This window comes from Dipteris shenzhenensis, chromosome 9, assembly GCF_047967505.1.
Source record: "Dipteris shenzhenensis isolate YYH24624 ecotype China chromosome 9, Dip_SZ_1.0, whole genome shotgun sequence".
NCBI lineage: Eukaryota > Viridiplantae > Streptophyta > Polypodiopsida > Gleicheniales > Dipteridaceae > Dipteris > Dipteris shenzhenensis.
In genome coordinates this window covers 58,437,092-58,455,137 of record NC_141604.1, presented here as the reverse complement: position 1 = coordinate 58,455,137, position 18,046 = coordinate 58,437,092, and the positions used below count along the sequence as shown (strand labels likewise).

Genomic DNA, 18,046 nt, shown 5'->3' with positions numbered 1-18,046 from the left:
ATGTAAAATATAATATAGTATAATGTTATATTATATATTATTCTCTCTCTTTCTCTCTCTCTCTCTATATATATATTATATAATATAATATATACTTTATTATATTATATATTAATAATATATTTTCTTATATTATATTCTCTTTCTCTCTCTATATATAGTTTTTTTTATAAATATAAATAAATAAATATTATATTATATATCTTATATAATAAAATATCTATTATTTTGTATAATGTAAAATATAATATAATATAATGTTATATTATATTATTTTCTCTCTCTCTCTCTCTCTAGCTCTCATCCTGTCCTCTCTCTCCTTCCTCTTGTTGCTCTCTCTCCATGTTTGTCTGTCTGTCTCTTGTTATCTCTCTCTCTCTCTCTCTCTTTGTTCTCTCTCTCTCTACCCTTCTACCCTCTCACCTCCTCTCTCTCTCTCTCACTACCCTTCTACCCTCTTGCCTCCTCTCTCTCTCTCTCTCTCTCTCTCTATCTATCTCTCTCTCTCTACCCTTCTACCCTCTTGCCTCCTCTCTCTCTCTACCCTTCTAGCCTCTCTTTCTCTCTCTCTCTCTCCTCTTTGCTCCCCCCCTCCTCTTTCCTCTCTGGATCTCCCCCCCCCTCTCTCTCTCTCTCCTGTTCTCTCTCTCCTTCCTCTCACTGTCTCTCTCTCTGTCTGTCTGTCTCTCTCTTTGTTATCTCTCTCTCTCTCTCTCTCTCTTTGTTCTCTGGACCTCCCCCCTCTCTCTCCCTCTTGCTCTCTCTCCATCCTGTCCTCTCTCTCTCTCTGTCTGTCTGTCTCTCTTTGTCTCTGTCTCTATCTTTGTCTCTGTCTCTGCCTGTCTGTCTCTCTCTCTATATATATAATAATATAACATATACTTTATTATATGATATATTATATAATTTATAGTAATATATTTTCTTATATTATATTCTCTCTCGCTCTCTCTCTATATATATATAGTTTTTTTATAAATATAAATAAAAAAATATATAAATATTATATTATATATCTTATATAATAAAATATATATTATTTTGTACAATGTAAAATAAAATAAAATATAATGTTATATTATATTAGTTTCTCTCTTTCTCTCTCTCTATCCTATCCTCTCTCTCCTTCCTCTCGCTGCTCTCTCTGCCTGTTTGTCTGTCTCTCTCTTTGTTATCTCTCTCTCTCTCTCTCTATATATATATATACTTTTTTATAAATATAAATATCATATTATATATCTTATATAATAAAATATATATTATCTAATATGTTATTTTGTATAATGTAAAATATAATATAGTATAACGTTATATTATATATTATTCTCTCTCTCTCTCTCTCTCTCCCCAGGCCCCAACCCCATATACTTCGTGTTAGCCTGCATTCATCTCACAATGACTGAACAGTTGAATAGCATTGACTGCCTGGGCCCCGCATGTGGCACTCTTTTGCGCGCCATGTGGCACTCTGCATTCCTGTATGCCTGTCGTGTTGTTTTTGGGCACCATGTGGCAGTCTGCACTCCTGTTTGGTGGCTTATCTTTGGTTCTCTTGCATGTGGTAGTCTGCATTCCTGTTCCCAGCCGCCAGCCTTGAGGTCCACGGTGTCTGACTGTCGCGTTAGCGTCAATCGGCTGCCGTGGTTTTGTTGTCAGTTTGTGACCCCCGCCGTTGACTTGTTAGGTAGCCATTGCTCCATTGCTCCCTCTCCAACTCCGTGCCACATGGCATGCCCGTCGGGCCCCCTCCTTTTCACCCCAAGCCTCACCCTCGAACCTCCCCGTGCCAAACCCTCCGAGCCTACGTGATCTCTTTCGAACCTACACGATCTTCTCCTCTAGCGGTGCAGATGCGTCCACAGCTCTCCACTCCCTCCGAACCTCTAGAATTCCTTCGCCCGACCTCCCGCGAGCCTCCCTTCTTGCCCATCTGGGATTAGTCTAGAGATAAGAGCTGGCAAACCACAGTACTAACTACACAAGGCTAATTCAGATTAATCCTTTTTAGGTTTGTTTTCTTTCCAAATGTTCGAGCACCATTTTGCCAATGGATTGGATGGTGAACTGATCAAGAGTTATTATTAGGGCTGCTGCTGCTTCTTTTTCTTCTTCTTCTTCTTCTTCTTCTTGGTGGCAGCAGCGAAGACCCATATCATGGGTGCGCTTCGTGCTGCTCTGCTACTCCGACCTCGACCTCGACCTCGTCGGGCATCCCAACATGCCTTCTCTTCCATGGCTGCCGCCTCCCCTGCTCCTTCTTCCTCCTCCTCCAACTACATCCCGGGCCGTGCTGATGCCCTTGGCACTGCTGAATACGCCCAGAGAATCGGCACTGCTGCTGGTCCTGGTCACTTCCGTAGCTTCAAGCTTGGCTCTCAATCCGGGGACCTTGTCGTCTCCTCTCTGGGTATTGGAACTTATCTCGGTTCCGACACCGACGCTGCAGATAGAGAGTACATCGAGTCTATCACTCGTTGCCTCACTCTAGGCGCTAACGTCATCGACTCGGCAGCCAACTATCGCAACATGCGCAGCGAGCTAGCCATCGGGCAGAGCTTGGCGATGGCCATGAAGCAAGGGATCATCAAGAGGAACGAGGTGGTGGTGTGCTCGAAAGCAGGCTTTCTGGCCTTTGATTACAGGGAGTCCATTGACCCTTACACTTACATTGATGATACCTATATCAAAACTAGCCTTTTCAAGCGGGAGGAGTTTGTGGGGGGTTGCCATTGCCTTTCGCCGGCTTATCTTAAGAATCAGCTGGAGCTAAGCAGGAGAAACATGGGTCTGGAGACGCTTGACGTCTACTTTGTTCACAATCCGGAGACCCAACTCAGCGTCGTTCCGCGCAGTACGCTTCTTCCGCGAATTAAAAATGCGTTTGCTGTCATGGAGGAATGTGTGTCCGAGGGAAAGATCACAACGTACGGCGTGGCCACATGGAATGGCTTTCGGGTGGAACCGAGTGCGAAGCTTCATCTTACACTCGAGGAATTAGTATCTTATGCCAAAGAAGTTGGAGGGGATAATCATCATTTCAAAGTCATACAGGTACCCTACAACATAACCCTACAAGAAGCTGCTATTAAACCGACTCAGAGCGTGAGGGGAAAACGGATGCCTCTGCTTCATGCTGCTCACCATCTTGGTCTTTCAGTCATCACGTCTGCTAGTTTGAATCAGTCTAATCTCACCAAGGGTATCATGCCTGACGTACGCAACAAGTTTCCAGAGCTTGGGGAGCAGCGGACGGATGCACAATGCGCTATCCAGTTCGCTCGTACGACACCTGGGGTAATGACGTCGTTGGTAGGTATGCGCAGAGTGATGCATGTGGAAGAGAATGGAGCGATAATCAGATGCGCTGCAAGCAGTCGCTGAGCATGTAAAGTTAGCGGTTCAAGCACATTCTGCCCTATCTGATTTATGTTTTCCTTTGGGCAGATATCTTCAAGGACATTGTTAGCTGTCGAGTAGGTCTCTTGCCCCTACGTTAGAAGTGGCGCTAGCACTGTTTGCAGTCAAAATATTCCGTTTTTTCCACTTGCTTGTCAAATATTTCGTAACTTTGGCTGACTGGGTTTTATGGACGGGGCGCGTCACATATTAAAACAAGTTTAATGACTTTTGTCATTCATAAGGCCTGCCCAAAAGGAGTTGGAGCAAGGCTTTCTTGGTTGCATATGTGGGCTTGGAGAACGAGAGCTTGAGTGAGTGAAAAAGTGAGTGAGGGAGGGAGGGAGAGCGGTGGGCGAGAGAGAGAGAGAGAGAGAGAGAGAGAGAGAGAGGGAGAAAATGGTGGAACAATAAAAAGAAATACAAAAATAAGCATTTTCACTTTGGAAGCAGGCCTCATCTTCACTAAGGCCTCCCTATGGCCGGCCAAAAACTTAAATGTCAAATAGGAAGGCTTATAGACACACCTATTGTTTGCTAGATTGCTTATGTAGAATCTAATGCCTATGAACTATGTTTTCAAAGTCAGTATCCAGCAGTGTTTTGCAAGGTGATCGTGCTAATGCTTTTGTTATTTTCCATAATATTTTGGTTGAATTATCTGTACGGTTTGCATATTTGCCATTTTTTCATGATTTCAAGACGCACGTTGAAAGTGATGTTAGCGATCGTTGAAGTGGTCCAATTGGTCTTTGCATGGTTTCAAAGCAAGAAGGGGCCAAGAATGCTATGAAGGTGGCTGCTATAGTAGTGGGAGACGTGTTCTGGGGCTTCGGGCTTCGTAGATAGAGAGGTACGTGCCATGCTTTCATGATTTCAAGGCACATGTTAAATATTGCGATTGTTGAAGTGGTCCAATTGTGGTTTCAAAGTCAGAAGGGGCCCCGCCCCTTTTTGTGATCCTCCACGTGAGGAGTAGTAGTGACCTGGGTACACATGCCAATGGTATGTGTCACGATCTGTGCTGCACATCCTTCCTAAAACATTTTACCTAAGGTTGGCTAGATCACTTAGATGAGTGAACAGACACTTTCAGATAATACAGATATTATTCTTCTCCGTTGTTATCATTACAGTTCCCGTTTTGCTCCTTAAATCACTAATGACATTAGATTACTAGGATTACATACAGTACTATCAGAGCAAAACTTGCTCTCTGTACGAAATGCCATTAGCTTCTAGCCTGTACCTGATACCAACCTACGCTAGAAGGTGTTACATACATTAAAATTTTTACCCTCTTCCCTGCATAATTTTGTAGTGGCCTCTCCATACCTTTATGTCACCATATAATGTGAATGGGTACAAACATTGCCAGTATGGGGTATTGACTGCTCCATGGAGGGCTGAAAACAAGAGGGGCATAGAACATCTGCCATAAAACCGCTCTTGGTGCAGAGAATGCATCTTGGCAGACTGAGTGATCCCCATGTTGTGGTACATGTTGCTTGGCTTATCCTGAACGGTAGTTGCATTGATCAATCTGCTGGTCTTTAGAAACCCAGTATAGCTGCTTATGCTTGGGCACTGATGACAACATAAGTGTTGCTTTGCTTGCTAAGTATGTTTTCCTTTTGTTTTTCATAAAAGTTTTTGTTTACGTCTTTTCCTTCTCTTTCATTTTCTCTTTTATATTCTTTGTAGACTTTTGATCTTTAGAACAACAAAAAATCTAAATTTGTATGATTGGACTTATTCTAGTCTTACAGAGGTATATTGATCAATCTTCTGGGACATTGGCTGACCAAGATTTTGTCCCTTTTTGCTTGCAGAAATGAAGATAGTGCCTCCCTAAATTGTGCCTGAGCATCTATTGATGCAGGTGGTATATGACGGGTAGGCATCCCCATGCTACTTGTGGGTGCTCCCACTATGGCAGACACTTACTCGTATTGAGCTACCTCCTCCTGTACATCACTACTAGGAAAAGATTCGTCTGAAGTTTGAGGCACACATTTCAATGACATAGTATACCAATGTGTGGTTAAGTACGTGCAAGACAAATACTAACAGACAACTGCTCCACTAGTACAACTGGGTGCAATGGGAAAATGCAGATCTCAAATGAAATGAAGACGTCTAAGAATCTGCTGCCAAAAGGCACCTGCAATTGTGTTTAGTGAAGCTAGAGTCCCTAAAAGAGAGGCTCAAGATAATGATGAATGAACAGCTTCATATTAGTGGCCAAAATGGCTTGGAAATAGCCTGATGGATGCCCCAAAACAGGCTGGGAAAGCAACCGTCAAAAACATGCACCCACACCGGACACCCTCTCTTTCTCCGCAATGAAGGGGAAAAGGGGCTGAATTGGTGAGGGCCAGAGATGGCAGGAGAGGGGAGAAGGAGGCGGAGAGAGAGAGATAGGAGGGAAAGGGGTAGAGAGAGAGAGAGAGAGAGAGAGAGAGTAGGCAGCACGAAGGAGGAAGGAGGTGGGAGTAGATAGGATTAGATGTCACATCAAATGGTGTTACAATGAGTGGTGGATGGAGACTTATATAGTCCCTCCACATGTCCCGCCTAATAGGGCTGTAAAGGGCCTCTAAATTAGCTCATTTCCCCCCTTCGTTACAGCCATCCCTTCCCACAGAATTTTGCCGGCAAAATTTTACATCCTGGCTGTCCAAACGGTGCAGCAAACAGCAACTACTAATCAGCCCGGAAGGAGATAGGGGTAGTCTTGGACAATGCTTTCTGACTGCCATGAATTTTCATCCTCAGGGAGACCTTGCCATTTGATAAGATACTCTATGTAGATCTTGTTTCTAAGGACATGGTCTCTGAAACCCACAATGCGCTCCGGGGCATAGAGGATCTGACCCTCCTCATCCATAGGTGGTAGCTCAGGAAGAACTTGAACATGCTGACCTACATGCGGCTTCAGCAAGGACATGGAAAACATTGTGAATCTTGGTGGTACTGGGTAGCTCCAACTCATATGCCACCTCTCCAACTTTGCGGATGATCTTGTTGGGATCGTAATATCTGTGAGCAAGCTTCGTATTGGTGTTACCTTTCAGTGAGGTATAACAGCTCTTATGGAGGCGTAAATGCACATAATCCCCTTCTTCAAAAGACAGATACCTCTTGCGTTCATCCACATACTTCTTCTGCTTGGCTTGGGCATCTTGCATATTCTTCTTAGCCAATTGCAGAAGGGCATCCATTCTCTCCAAGTCACTCCTTGCTTGCTGATTTTTCACAGCTATGTCTGTCATTAAAAGCGGCACCCCAACATTGCATCCATACATTGCCTCAAAAGGGCTCATGCCGATGGAAAGGTGTTTGGTACTGTTGTAGCAAAATTCAGCCAAAACCAGACACTTATCCCAGGACTTTTGTGTATCATGATAAAAGTGCCTCAAGTATTCCTCCACCCGTTTGTTCACTCTCTCTGACCATCCATTTGTCTCTGGGTGGTAAGCAGTGCTAGGTGTGAGGAGAGTACCCATCGCTGTGAATAACTCTTGCCAAAAGTGACCCATAAACTCTTGCATCTGTCATTGACAATTTCCCGAGGGAAGCCATGATGCTTAAAAATATGCTCAATAAATTGCCAAGCAACCTGTGATGCTGAATACCGGGTCTTAGTGGGTATGAAATGAGCCCGTTTTGTCATTCTGTCCACCACCACATAAATGCTATCCCATCCCTTCCCTGTAGAAGGCAACCCTGTGATGAAATCCAGAGTCCATTTGCCTTCTGGAATAGGCAGAGGCTGTAAGAGACCTGTGGGTAGCTGGTTGTCCACCTTATTCCTTTGGCAAGGCAAGCATTAAGTGACATATTTAACCACATCCCGCCGCATGCCATCCCAGATGAAACTCTTTCTAATTCTTTCATATGTCTTAGTGATACCAGCATGTCCTACTGTAGGAGATGAGTGCATTTCCTGCAAAACCAGCCGTTTATACTTTGAATCTGGCACAAGATAAATTCTGTCCATGCAGTACAACAGCCCATTATGAAGCTTAAATTCAGCATGCCCTTGGTTTGAAGGCTCCTGTAACTCCAGAAATATGGGAGCTGCCTTTGAATCCTGCATATACTCTTCCTGAATCCCATGAATCCAATCTTGATAGATGGTGGAAACGGGAGACAGACGGCCAATTCTAGACAAAGCATTGGCAACCACATTTTCTTTCCCTTTCTTGTACTCAATGTCAAAATCGTAGGACTGGACTGCAGCCAACCACCTCTTCTGCTTCATGGACAAATTGCGCTGCGTAAGGAAGAACCTGAGTGTCCTATGATCCATCCTGCTACTGTACAGGTAGTGTTGCCATTTCTCAGAAGCATGTTGTATGGCCAGCATTTCCTGATCATAGATATGATAGGCTAGTTCCTTGGCTGTAAAATTTCTGCTCTTGAAAGCTATAACTCCATGTTGCTGTCTCAGAACAACTCCCAAGCCTTTGCCACGTCTCTACAATGAAAGGGCATGAAAAATCAGGGCACTTGAAGCTAGACCCAAAAAGCCTCTGAGTTGGGTGGGATTTTGCGGCTGTGGCAGTCCCTTATGCATTTTACCTTGGTTGGATCCACCCAAATTCCATCCTTGCTCACAATGTGGCCAAGATATTCAACCTTTTCCACCATGAAAGTGCATTTTCTGGCTTAAGCATAAAGTTGATGCAATCTCAATTATTCCAGGACTTGTTTGACATGTCTGATATGTTCTTGCTTGTCCTTGCTGCAAATGAGGATGTAAAAAAAAAACCAGCACATATTTGTAAAGAAGAGGCTGCAAAATCTTATTCAGGAGTGCTTGGAAAGTAGCCGGTGCAGGAGAGGGGGAAGAGGAGAGGGGAGGAGGAGGAGGAGAGAGAGAGATAGGAGGGAAAGGGGTGGAGAGAGAGAGAGAGAGAGAGAGAGAGAGAGAGGGGGGGCGGGGCAGCAGTAGGAGGAAGGAGGTGGGAGTAGATAGGATTAGATGGTGTTACAATGAGTTATACCATTCTTTATGTCCTATCATATGAGATGATGCACCCCTATCAATATATGATGGGCCTATTAAGCAACTAACAATCCCCAATTTCTGGGGCAATCTAACAGCTCACAGGCCAGCCACCTCAGCCAAACAAGTGGCCAGAAAGACCAGCTGGTCTGGCCGACCAGCTGGCAGGCCCACCGACCAGCTGGCCGACCAGCTAGGTCTGGCCTATAAAAGCACAAGCCCTCACACTCCTTCAGACAGGACAGGACCTGCAGCTGCTCCTCTTCTCCTCCATGCTTTGCTGTTACAAATAATAGCACCATGTCACCAGTGTCAAATTCCAGGTGATGTCTATGTTTGTTGGCAGACCGTTGATACCGCTCTTGCGCTTTTCGCATATGATCCCTGACTTGCAGTAGAATGTCTTGCATTTCTTGAACCAGTTGATCAGCTAGGGCCACTTGATGTTGAAGTACAAAATTTGTTGGTACAATCGGAGTGTGTCCATAAGCTGCTTGGAATGGAGTCATGCTGATGGCGCTATGGAAAGAGTTATTATAAGCAAACTCAAGGAGTGGTAGATACTCTTCCCAAGCTGCTAGGCGTGACTTTCTTCCAGAACTTGGTTGACTCTTTCAGTCTGTCCATCTGATTCTGGGTGGTAGGCTGAACTGAACAGTAGAGTTCAGTTCAGCAGAGTTGTACCCAAAGATTCGAACAGTGAAATCCAAAAGTGATTGGTAAACTTAGGATCTCTGTCGGATATGATATTCTTGGGCAATCCATGGTGTTGGAAGATGTGTTGTATGAAGAGTTTGGCGATGTCCGGAGCCTGGGCACTGCTTTTGCAAGCAACAAAGTGTGCCATTTTGGACAATCGATCAACAATTACCATAATCTGAGTGTTACCTCTGGAGGATCGTGGTAGTGTTGTAATGGAATCCATGGAAATACTTTCCCACCTTTCAGTTGGAACTGGAAGAGGCTGAAGAAGTCCTGTTGGAAGTCGTCGGCTTGCTTTCATTTGTTGACAAGATAAGCAAGATGTAACCATTTTGATGACGTCGCTTTTCATCTGAGGCCAGTAGTATGTTGCACTGAGTAACCGATAAGTCTTATTGATGCCTGGATGGGCAGCATAAGGAACTACATGATGCTCTTTTAACAAAAGACGTCGAACATCCTTGTCATGTGGTACACAGACGCGATCTTGATAATACAGAAGGTCGTCCGTATAAGAATAGGAAGAGAAAATCTTTTGTTTGGAAGTCGAAGGTTGATCTTTTGAAAGAACCTGTACTGCTGTGCCGAAGTCTTTATCATTGAAATACTTTCCTTTGAATGAATTCGGAACATTCACAGATAATGTAGAGATTACCATAGCTGATGCTAGAGGTAACCTGGTGAGAGCATCTGCAACTACATTGCGTAGTCCTGGAATGTATTCAATGGTCATGTGAAAGTTGGCCAGAAACTCAACCCAGCGTGCTTGTCGAGCGTTCATGACTGGCTGAGTAAAGATATACTTTAGAGAGTGATGGTCTGTCTTGACCACAGAGTCGGCTCCCATGAGATAATGTTTCCAAGAGCGATAAGCATGTACAACGGCAAGAAACTCCTTATCATAAACCGGGTATCGGGTTTGGATATCAGAATGTTTATGGCTGTCAAAAGCAATAACTCTGCCTTCTTGCTTTTGTCCACGATGGGGTGTGTCCCTTGAGTGAGGAGTCGAGACTCTTCATCAAAAGGTGTGTCCGATGGTGGAAAAGGTGCGTCCCTTGGTTTTGGGACAGCCCAAGTACCTGAAAAGACACGATTTTTGTCGTGTCCATTCACATCAACTCGTGATGTGTGGGAGATGGAGAGGCCATAGATGACTTTAGGCAGGGTTGGCGCTAAAAAATTTTACGCTCATCCTCTCCATCTCTTCCATGCACAATGTGCACGAATATCCTTCTAGCGGAAAAGATGTATCAGATCGGCGCTAGAAGGTGGGGGGCATTTCCTACAGGCAGGAGCGAATTTTGCTCTGATACCACTGTAAGAAATCCTAGATTTACTATATTTAGAAATGTGCTAAGGAACAGAAAGGAGACTGAGATAGCAGAGAATAAGGAATAATTGTATTGCTTGAATGTCTGTAGGGTAGATGTTGTGTGTCATCCATACAATTGGGCCTCTCTTATATAGAGAGTGAAGAGTCACACATGAAAAGGTGTGTCCTAAAAAAGGGTATGTGCATGAAGAGGTGTGTACCCCTTGTGAAGGGTGTGACCCTTGATGAGAGGGTACATTACAATAGGAATGTCTCTTCAATAGGATGTCTCTTGTGAAGGGTTGTGCCTCATTAGGAAGTGTCCTGTCGAAAGGGCATACCCTTCCACAAGTGTCCATTCATCAAACCATCCATAAGTCTAGAAATAGAGAAAGGAATACGTCACAGATCGTGACAGTATCAGAGCCATGGTGAGCTAAAGACCCCAGATCTCTTGTGATCTAAAGATCTTGCTTCTTCATGGAGGCCATAGGTATAGGGAGCATCACTCCTATGAACATATCAGTTTCCTCTTCATTCCGCTGCGCACTAAGGGAGAGAACTCCATCTTCTACTCCCATCCCTCCCTCCCTTTCAGAACTCCATCTTTTACTCCCATCCCTCCCTCCCTTTCAGAACTCCATCTTCTACTCCCATCCCTAAATCCCTTTTCGGTTTTCGGCTTGACACTCCCCATTCCTTCGAAAGAGGGGGTCATGATCCTTCACCTCTACCACCATCGGCATCGACTTCCAGGATCTACAAGTTCTCCCTAGGCGGGACCCTTTCTGTTCAGATGTGTCTAGATGACTGTTGTTTCGAATCTTCTACTTGCATGGAGGCGGGGATAGACTCCTCTCTCCCGAGGTCCAAGATCGGACACACACTGGCTCACTGTTCAGCTCCGACCTCTCTGGATTATCAGTGCTGCTACGACAAATTTGTTCTTTACCTTTGCTCTTTCCTCCACCTTTCAGCGGTGAGAGGGGGTGGCTTATTCTCTCAAGCTTCACAGTGTTCTTATTTCTATATGGTATCATACGTGTAACTCCGACACTTGAGGAAGTGAACAATTCCCTTGCAAGGGCACTCCTCTTGTGATCACCTCTTGGGCATTTCACAGGGATAGCCAGCACCACCATCGACATCCCTACACGAAGCTCCAAGCACACCATGTCTGCCCCTCCAAATTGGCAATTGAGAGGGGGTATTAAGCAACTAACAATCCCCAATTTCTGGGGCAATCTAACAGCTCACAGGCCAGCCAAAAGGCCAGCCACCTCAGCCAAACAAGTGGCCAGAAAGACCAGCTGGCCGACCAGCTGGCAGGCCCACCGACCAGCTGGCCGACCAGCTAGGTCTGGCCTATAAAAGCACAAGCCCTCACACTCCTTCAGACAGGACAGGACCTGCAGCTGCTCCTCTTCTCCTCCATGCTTTGCTGCAGCCCCGCCTGCTCCACTTCTACCTCTCCTCTTCAGTTCTGCTCCTCTCTGCCTCCTGGCTGCTGCCTTCTCTCTGCCTCTCCTTCTTGCCTCCTGGCTGCTCCATCTTCTCCTTTAGATCTGCCCCAATTTCTCCTCTGCTCCAGATCTGCTCCTCTGCTTCAGCTCTGTCCCTTCGGCTCCAGATTTGTCCCATCCTCCTCCAGATCTGTCCCATCCTCCTCCAGATCTGTCTCTTCTGCTCCTCTGCTCCAGATCTGTCCCCTCCTGCTCCAGATCTGCTCCTTATCTTCATCATCATCAAGCTACACGGAGGACTGCGTTACGCTCCCTCTGCTGCTATATTTCCTACTGTTTCTCTACATGGAATCATCTTTCTGATTCACCTCAGCCACGGTCCTTGAGACACGACAGCTTGAGGTTCTTGTATTGAGTTTTTCATATTACCGACAGGCACTATGTTTTCTGAGTTCCGTTCTTCGGTTGTGTCTGAGTATTGTCTACTTTTTGATCGCTCCACTGCAAACCCTATCGTTTCTCTATAGGGCCTTCACATTTCTTAACACATTTCTTGAAGAAATTTCCTTTACCTTTGGCATTTCCTCTATTTGAATGGTTTCCTCTATTTGCCATGAGTTCTACTTTGTTCTTGATGCTAATTATGCTAATTATCGTTCTTCGGTTGTGTCTGAGTATTGTCTACTTTTTGATTGCTCCACAGCAAACCTGGTAGCCTCATGTCCCAACCTATCAATCTATGGTCCACCCCTCGATGCACTCCTCATATGGGGGGCTCACAGGTGGGGAGGTGACCAACCCTATTCCAACACCCCCTCTCACCGATCCACGATAGCCTAATCCAAATTTGTCGATGAAGATGCTTCAGTAACTCTCGTGTCGTAGTTATCATAGTCGTTTCTTGGTTTTTCAACTAGTGGCTCTTGTTCCATCAGGTCTGGCACACCAGTCTCGAACACAGGTCCATCTAGGCAACCACCACCTTTAGTCACGAACCCGCCTTCGAAAAGCAAGCACTCCAGGTACCAGCATCCCCTCATGATGGGTGAACAGCCTGAACTCCGTCAGGTACCAAGCACTTAGGGTCTGTTTCAACCCGTCCTTCCTCTGGCTAGGTCTGCAAACAAAACAACTGACTCGAGACATCATATCCTAGGCATAAGTCCAGATTACTTGGATTGTGAAGCTCTAACTGTGGTTTTGTGTTTTGTCCCCCTCTTAAGTCATAGCCTCTGTTTGACCCTGAGTCCTCAGGTCTTGTCAAAGAATCCCCCTCTGCTTCAGCAACACTGGCTCCAGGCACACATCAATGTCCATTACCTTCACAAAGTTGTTCGACTCCTTTCTTGACCAATCCTCAATGTCGGATGTCCTGACAGGAACACCGAGGTCCATGTACTTAATCTTAGTAGCCGGAGTTGTCACTAAGAAAAGTTCCTTTGTCATTTGACTCCTCCGAGTCTTCTTCTTCTGATCAGCCTTCTTTTTGCAATCTCACAAAATGGCTTGGCCCATCGCAACAGAAGCATTTCGTTTCTTTCTTGCTCATCTTCTTCTTGTTTGTAGCAGTCCTTCACAAAATGACTTGGCTTATCGCAATAGAAGCATTGCTTTTCTTTCTTTCTCTTCTTCTTGTCTTCATCTAAAGAGTTGGCTCTGTTGTCAGATTTGTCCTTGGGCTTGCCTTTACTAGGCTTACCCTTGCTTTTTCCTTTGCTTCTGTCCTGAGCTATTAGGACCTTGTCATCCTTATTTGTACCTTTGTACTTCTTTTTCCTAGCTTCTTGTTGCAGCAACAATGAAATCAGCTCCTCGAAAGTCATCAGAGCCGCCCTATGCATGTGCATTCATTGTAGTCACAAAACTACTATAGCTCTGGGAGAGCATTCCCACCAACAGCCTTGCCATCTTGGTTGAGCTTGCCTTTTGACCAACTGTCGCTAGTTGATCCTGCACCACCTTCATCTTGGTGATGTGTTTATGTACTGATGCCTCTTCATCCGTCCTCATGCCATACACCTCCGTCTTTAGGTCCAAGATTCTCGCCTTGTTGTTGAGCTCATACATATCCCTCAATGTTGTCCAAGCGTCGAAACAAGAGTTCGCCATTTGAATATGAGGAAGCACCATATCCGCTGTCGTACCCACAATGATAGCGAAGGATTTCCGTATCTGGATCTACCATTCTCTCATTGATACCACTGTTCGCTAATGTTATCACCGCCTCCAAAGTTGCTGTGGCTTGGGTAGTCACTTTGGCCTGAGGCATCAGCTCTGTCCCTGTCGCAATCCCCTAGGACCCCCTCAACACTAAGTGGCTCCGAACCTTAATTTTCCCAATGGGTACTTGGTCCCATCGAGCTTGCTTGTCTCTCCAAATTTTGGGATCTTATATCTATTGGCCATGATAGTGAACTGAAAGAGTTAAAGAGTTTAGAGTGTCGTACACTTGTCTGAACGTGCGCCTACCACTTGGTACAATCCTTCAGACGCTTGCTTGAACTTGCGCCTCCCGCCTAGGTACAATCCTTGTGACATTGAAGCTAATTCCTCCGAGCAGATAAATCAAGGTCGTCCTTTAGCAAGGTCAATGCCTTCAAGCTCGACTTCTCAAGAACTTCCGTCAGGGCTTTGATACCATGTTAGAAAATGACATTCCACTAGAGGGTATCTTGTAGCGGAAGATTCATAGATGAGCCCAGGAATTACATGTGGAAGTGTTTCACTATGGAATCAAATTTCATTAACATGTATGTACTTCCCAACCATTGATGTGTGTGGAAGCCAGCAAATAGACTATGCATCAAGACAAATATAGAAGCAACACTTACGTATTTTCGTACTTGCACAAACTGGAATGATACAATACCAAAATGTCCTACTATATGCCTGGCACCTCTAGATCTCTGAGCATGTGTGCTCCACTGAGCTTATGCAGACTCTATGTCCAAAGATCCCTTCCATCTTGCTGTCCGGAAAGCCAGCCTAGGTGGGCAACTCTTGTTGAGCTAAATCTGCAGGTATTCAGCCTAGTTCACCTCATGGATAAGGCCCAACTGCTGCTGCTAGTGCTGCTCCTTTCTGCTTTTCAGAGGCTGCTCCAAGTGATGCTAAAGGAGGCCCAAATGGCTCGCTTTTACAGGGGGAAAGTCTGCTCCAAAATAGCCGACTATGCAGCCCCTATAAAGCTCCCTCGCGGGTGCACACTCCGAGACCTTTGGCTGACCCTGCCTGGTCATGTAGCACTGGTCCAGGCTGGTCTGTCCATATCATAGGTCCTCCAAAACATCCACAATTTCTGTGCTTTCTGTCTGTTACAGATCTGCCTCTGTTCAGGTGACTTTCAGTCTCTGGAATAGCTCTAGAACCGTCTGTACATGCTGATGTGGCATTCGTAGAGATGCTGACATCATCACTGATATAATTGCAGCCTTGCTCCCTGTGGAGTCTGTCCTCTCCAGGCATGGACAGGATCTGGAACCTTCTCTGCCAAATCTGCCCTTCATGGTGGATCTCCTCTGCCAGGTACTTGCTGTCTTTTCTGGAAAAAAAAAGTTACTGGCACTCTCTCTGTGTGCTGCCCACATGGTAGTGCATGCCCTGCCCATGTGGCAGCCCCATGTCCCAACCTATCAATCTATGGTCCACCCCTGATGTACTCCTCATATGGGTGCTCACAGGTAGGACTGCAACCAGGTTGGACAAGTCTATATTGTAGTTGGGGCAGTCTATGGGAAGTTTGCAGGCCCACATAGCTTATTTGTAGCCAGACTGCTGCCCTCATTCAGCATCATCTCTAGTGGTGGCTCTGCCTCCATCTCCAGCAGCAGTCGGCTCAGTAGCTCGAGTTGATGCAGCAGTGGTAGCCAATATATATATAATCAAATTAATTGAAACACAAATGGCATACAAATACAAAAAGTTGATCTATCTAAAACTGGAGTGTGACCATCTCAAAAAATATGTCTATACAAAAGAATATATGCAAGTACAAATGCATGATCATTTATAATGGGCATTTTTTATGACACAGATTTTCGATTTGCGGAGAGAGAGAGAGAGAGAGAGAGAGAGTTATTCTCGAGTGTAAGAAGTGAATGTCTGGCCACATCATTAGATTAATGAATTGTTTCATGGTTAGAGCATAATGCATGGGTAATTTAATTAAGTCAATCTTTCTTTGTTGAGGAATAGATCCCTATATAGTTGCTTGATTGGATACCATCTAAGGGGGTCCAACTTTCCACATTGACTAAGATAGATAGTATCCAAGTAGTTGTTTCTATGCTTTATGTATCCCGGATGTCAGACTACACTACTCTAAAGCTACGCCACTCGTCCGAGGTTACTTGAAAAATTTTCTTATAGCAGGACACAGCTCCCAATAATTGTTTCACTTCATCAGTGGTTAACATGAATCTTTCAATGACCTCTCCATTTTAGGCTTGCTACCTTAGTTCTCCAGACTTTCCCAACTAACAACTCATCAACTCATAACTCAATTGATCCTTTTTCAGCAGGATCGTCAAAATGTTGACGCTCTGATTTTCTCACCCTTGATAGACTAACTTAAAGGTGCTCGATGCTCGGCAATAACCCAACCTTGTGTAGTAGAAGATGCTTGCAGGTGGGCACTACACCATACTAGAGTGATGGTAGGCACCCCATTATGGGAAGTTCCTAACTTCGAGGACATGAATATCATATGAGATGGAATAATTTTTGCTTTTGAAAGCATTGTTGGTCACTAATTGACTGTTTCTAAAATAGCTTGTTGCATAAGTAGGGAGTAGGAAAAAATTGGGAAAGGATCATTTTGTAGGCTTGGCCAATCAGTCCATTCAATTGAAAGTGGATAAATTTGGATACGTGAAAAAAAAGTGCTTTTGTTTATCAAATTTATCCACTATAAAGCTACCATCCCCTAAGATTTGAATAAAGAGATTCATGAAATTTGTGGATAGAGTCACTAGTTCATCCAAAACATAAATGGACTTTTGAACAGTTTCCTTTATCTCAATGAGAAATAAAGGATAAATCCAAAAGGGATTATTTTGATCTTTGATAACATTTGGATGAAGAAAATATTTTTATAAGATTGTTGTTAATACGTAGAATGTCATCAATGTATCTGGACATGTGTTTAAAGAGTGGTAACAAGTCGACTCTACCAAGTTTGATGAGCCTTAAAATGAAAGAAAACTTGTACTATAAATTGCACCATAGTGGGGAGCATGAAAAACCCATTGGTATTCTATTGCCAAACTCATTCACCACATTGGTTGTTGAAAGGATAACCATATGGTTACAAGAAAATTCGGAGCTTAGGGATAGTTGTTGAAAGGATAATCATTTGGTGACAAGAAAATTGAGTTAACATTATGCAGGAATGAACAACATTGAGTCGAAAACACTATTAAGATGGGTAAAGAAATCAACTTGTATTGATTCAAACTTTGTATAATCAAGCCTCCTTGGCATATATTGAATAGCCAGTATATCAAGCTTCCTAACCTAGCAAGCTCAGGTGAGAGGTAGAGTGAGCTTATATTAACACTACTCTTTACTCCTCGTTACAAGGCCTTTTTACTAAGTAAAACTGTCTCTAAAAGATAGAGTGTTTGGTGTGTCACACTGTTGCTCGTCGTTACTTGATCGTCCTAAATCACTTACTTTATCGTGTATTGCAATTGGTGCTCGAATCAAAAAGTTGCACCACTGTTTCAAGTAATGTAATACTTTGTATGGTCTAGAACCATGCTCTTGTGTTGGCCTTTAGAATTTGATCTTGTTTTTTCCGCCCATTCCTAAAGAAAGGTTTGCGTTCAGCAGTGCGTATTTGAAACTTTTCCAAAGGTTTCTAGTTCTACCCGCTTCGGAACTTGGCGGCTACAGCGAAACCTAACGGTTTCAACGGCATTGCCTCCCGGGGTCTGGCTGTTTAGCTCTTTCTGTTTCGCAAGATGGTGAAGTGGGGCAAGATTCATGAGGGCCAACACTAGACAAATAGTCAGTTCCTACACGAGTCTTCTTAGGCTTATGAATAGTTTTAAGATTGAACTCTTGTAAAGAAGCATCCACCGCACAAGGCGTCCTTGAATGATAGTTTTGTTGATTAAATAAAGGCGTGGTGATCAATATAGAAATTAAAAGGGT

General features: G+C 44.3%; 1 protein-coding gene across 1 annotated transcript; it reads left to right on the top strand.

Annotated features, from left to right (window-relative positions):
- The first annotated feature begins 2,047 nt into the window (after nucleotides 1–2,047).
- On the top strand, nucleotides 2,048–3,739 carry LOC147898897 (uncharacterized). The gene has a single exon (XM_087379120.1). The coding sequence runs from the start codon at nucleotides 2,155–2,157 to the stop codon at nucleotides 3,379–3,381; it is 1,227 nt and encodes a 408-aa protein (XP_087235246.1). The 5' UTR covers nucleotides 2,048–2,154; the 3' UTR covers nucleotides 3,382–3,739.
- The last annotated feature ends 14,307 nt before the right edge of the window (nucleotides 3,740–18,046 follow it).

Excerpts from the sequence above, each read along its gene's own strand:
- LOC147898897 (XM_087379120.1), top strand. The coding sequence starts at position 2,155 with ATGGGTGCGCTTCGTGCTGCTCTGCTACTCCGACCTCGACCTCGACCT.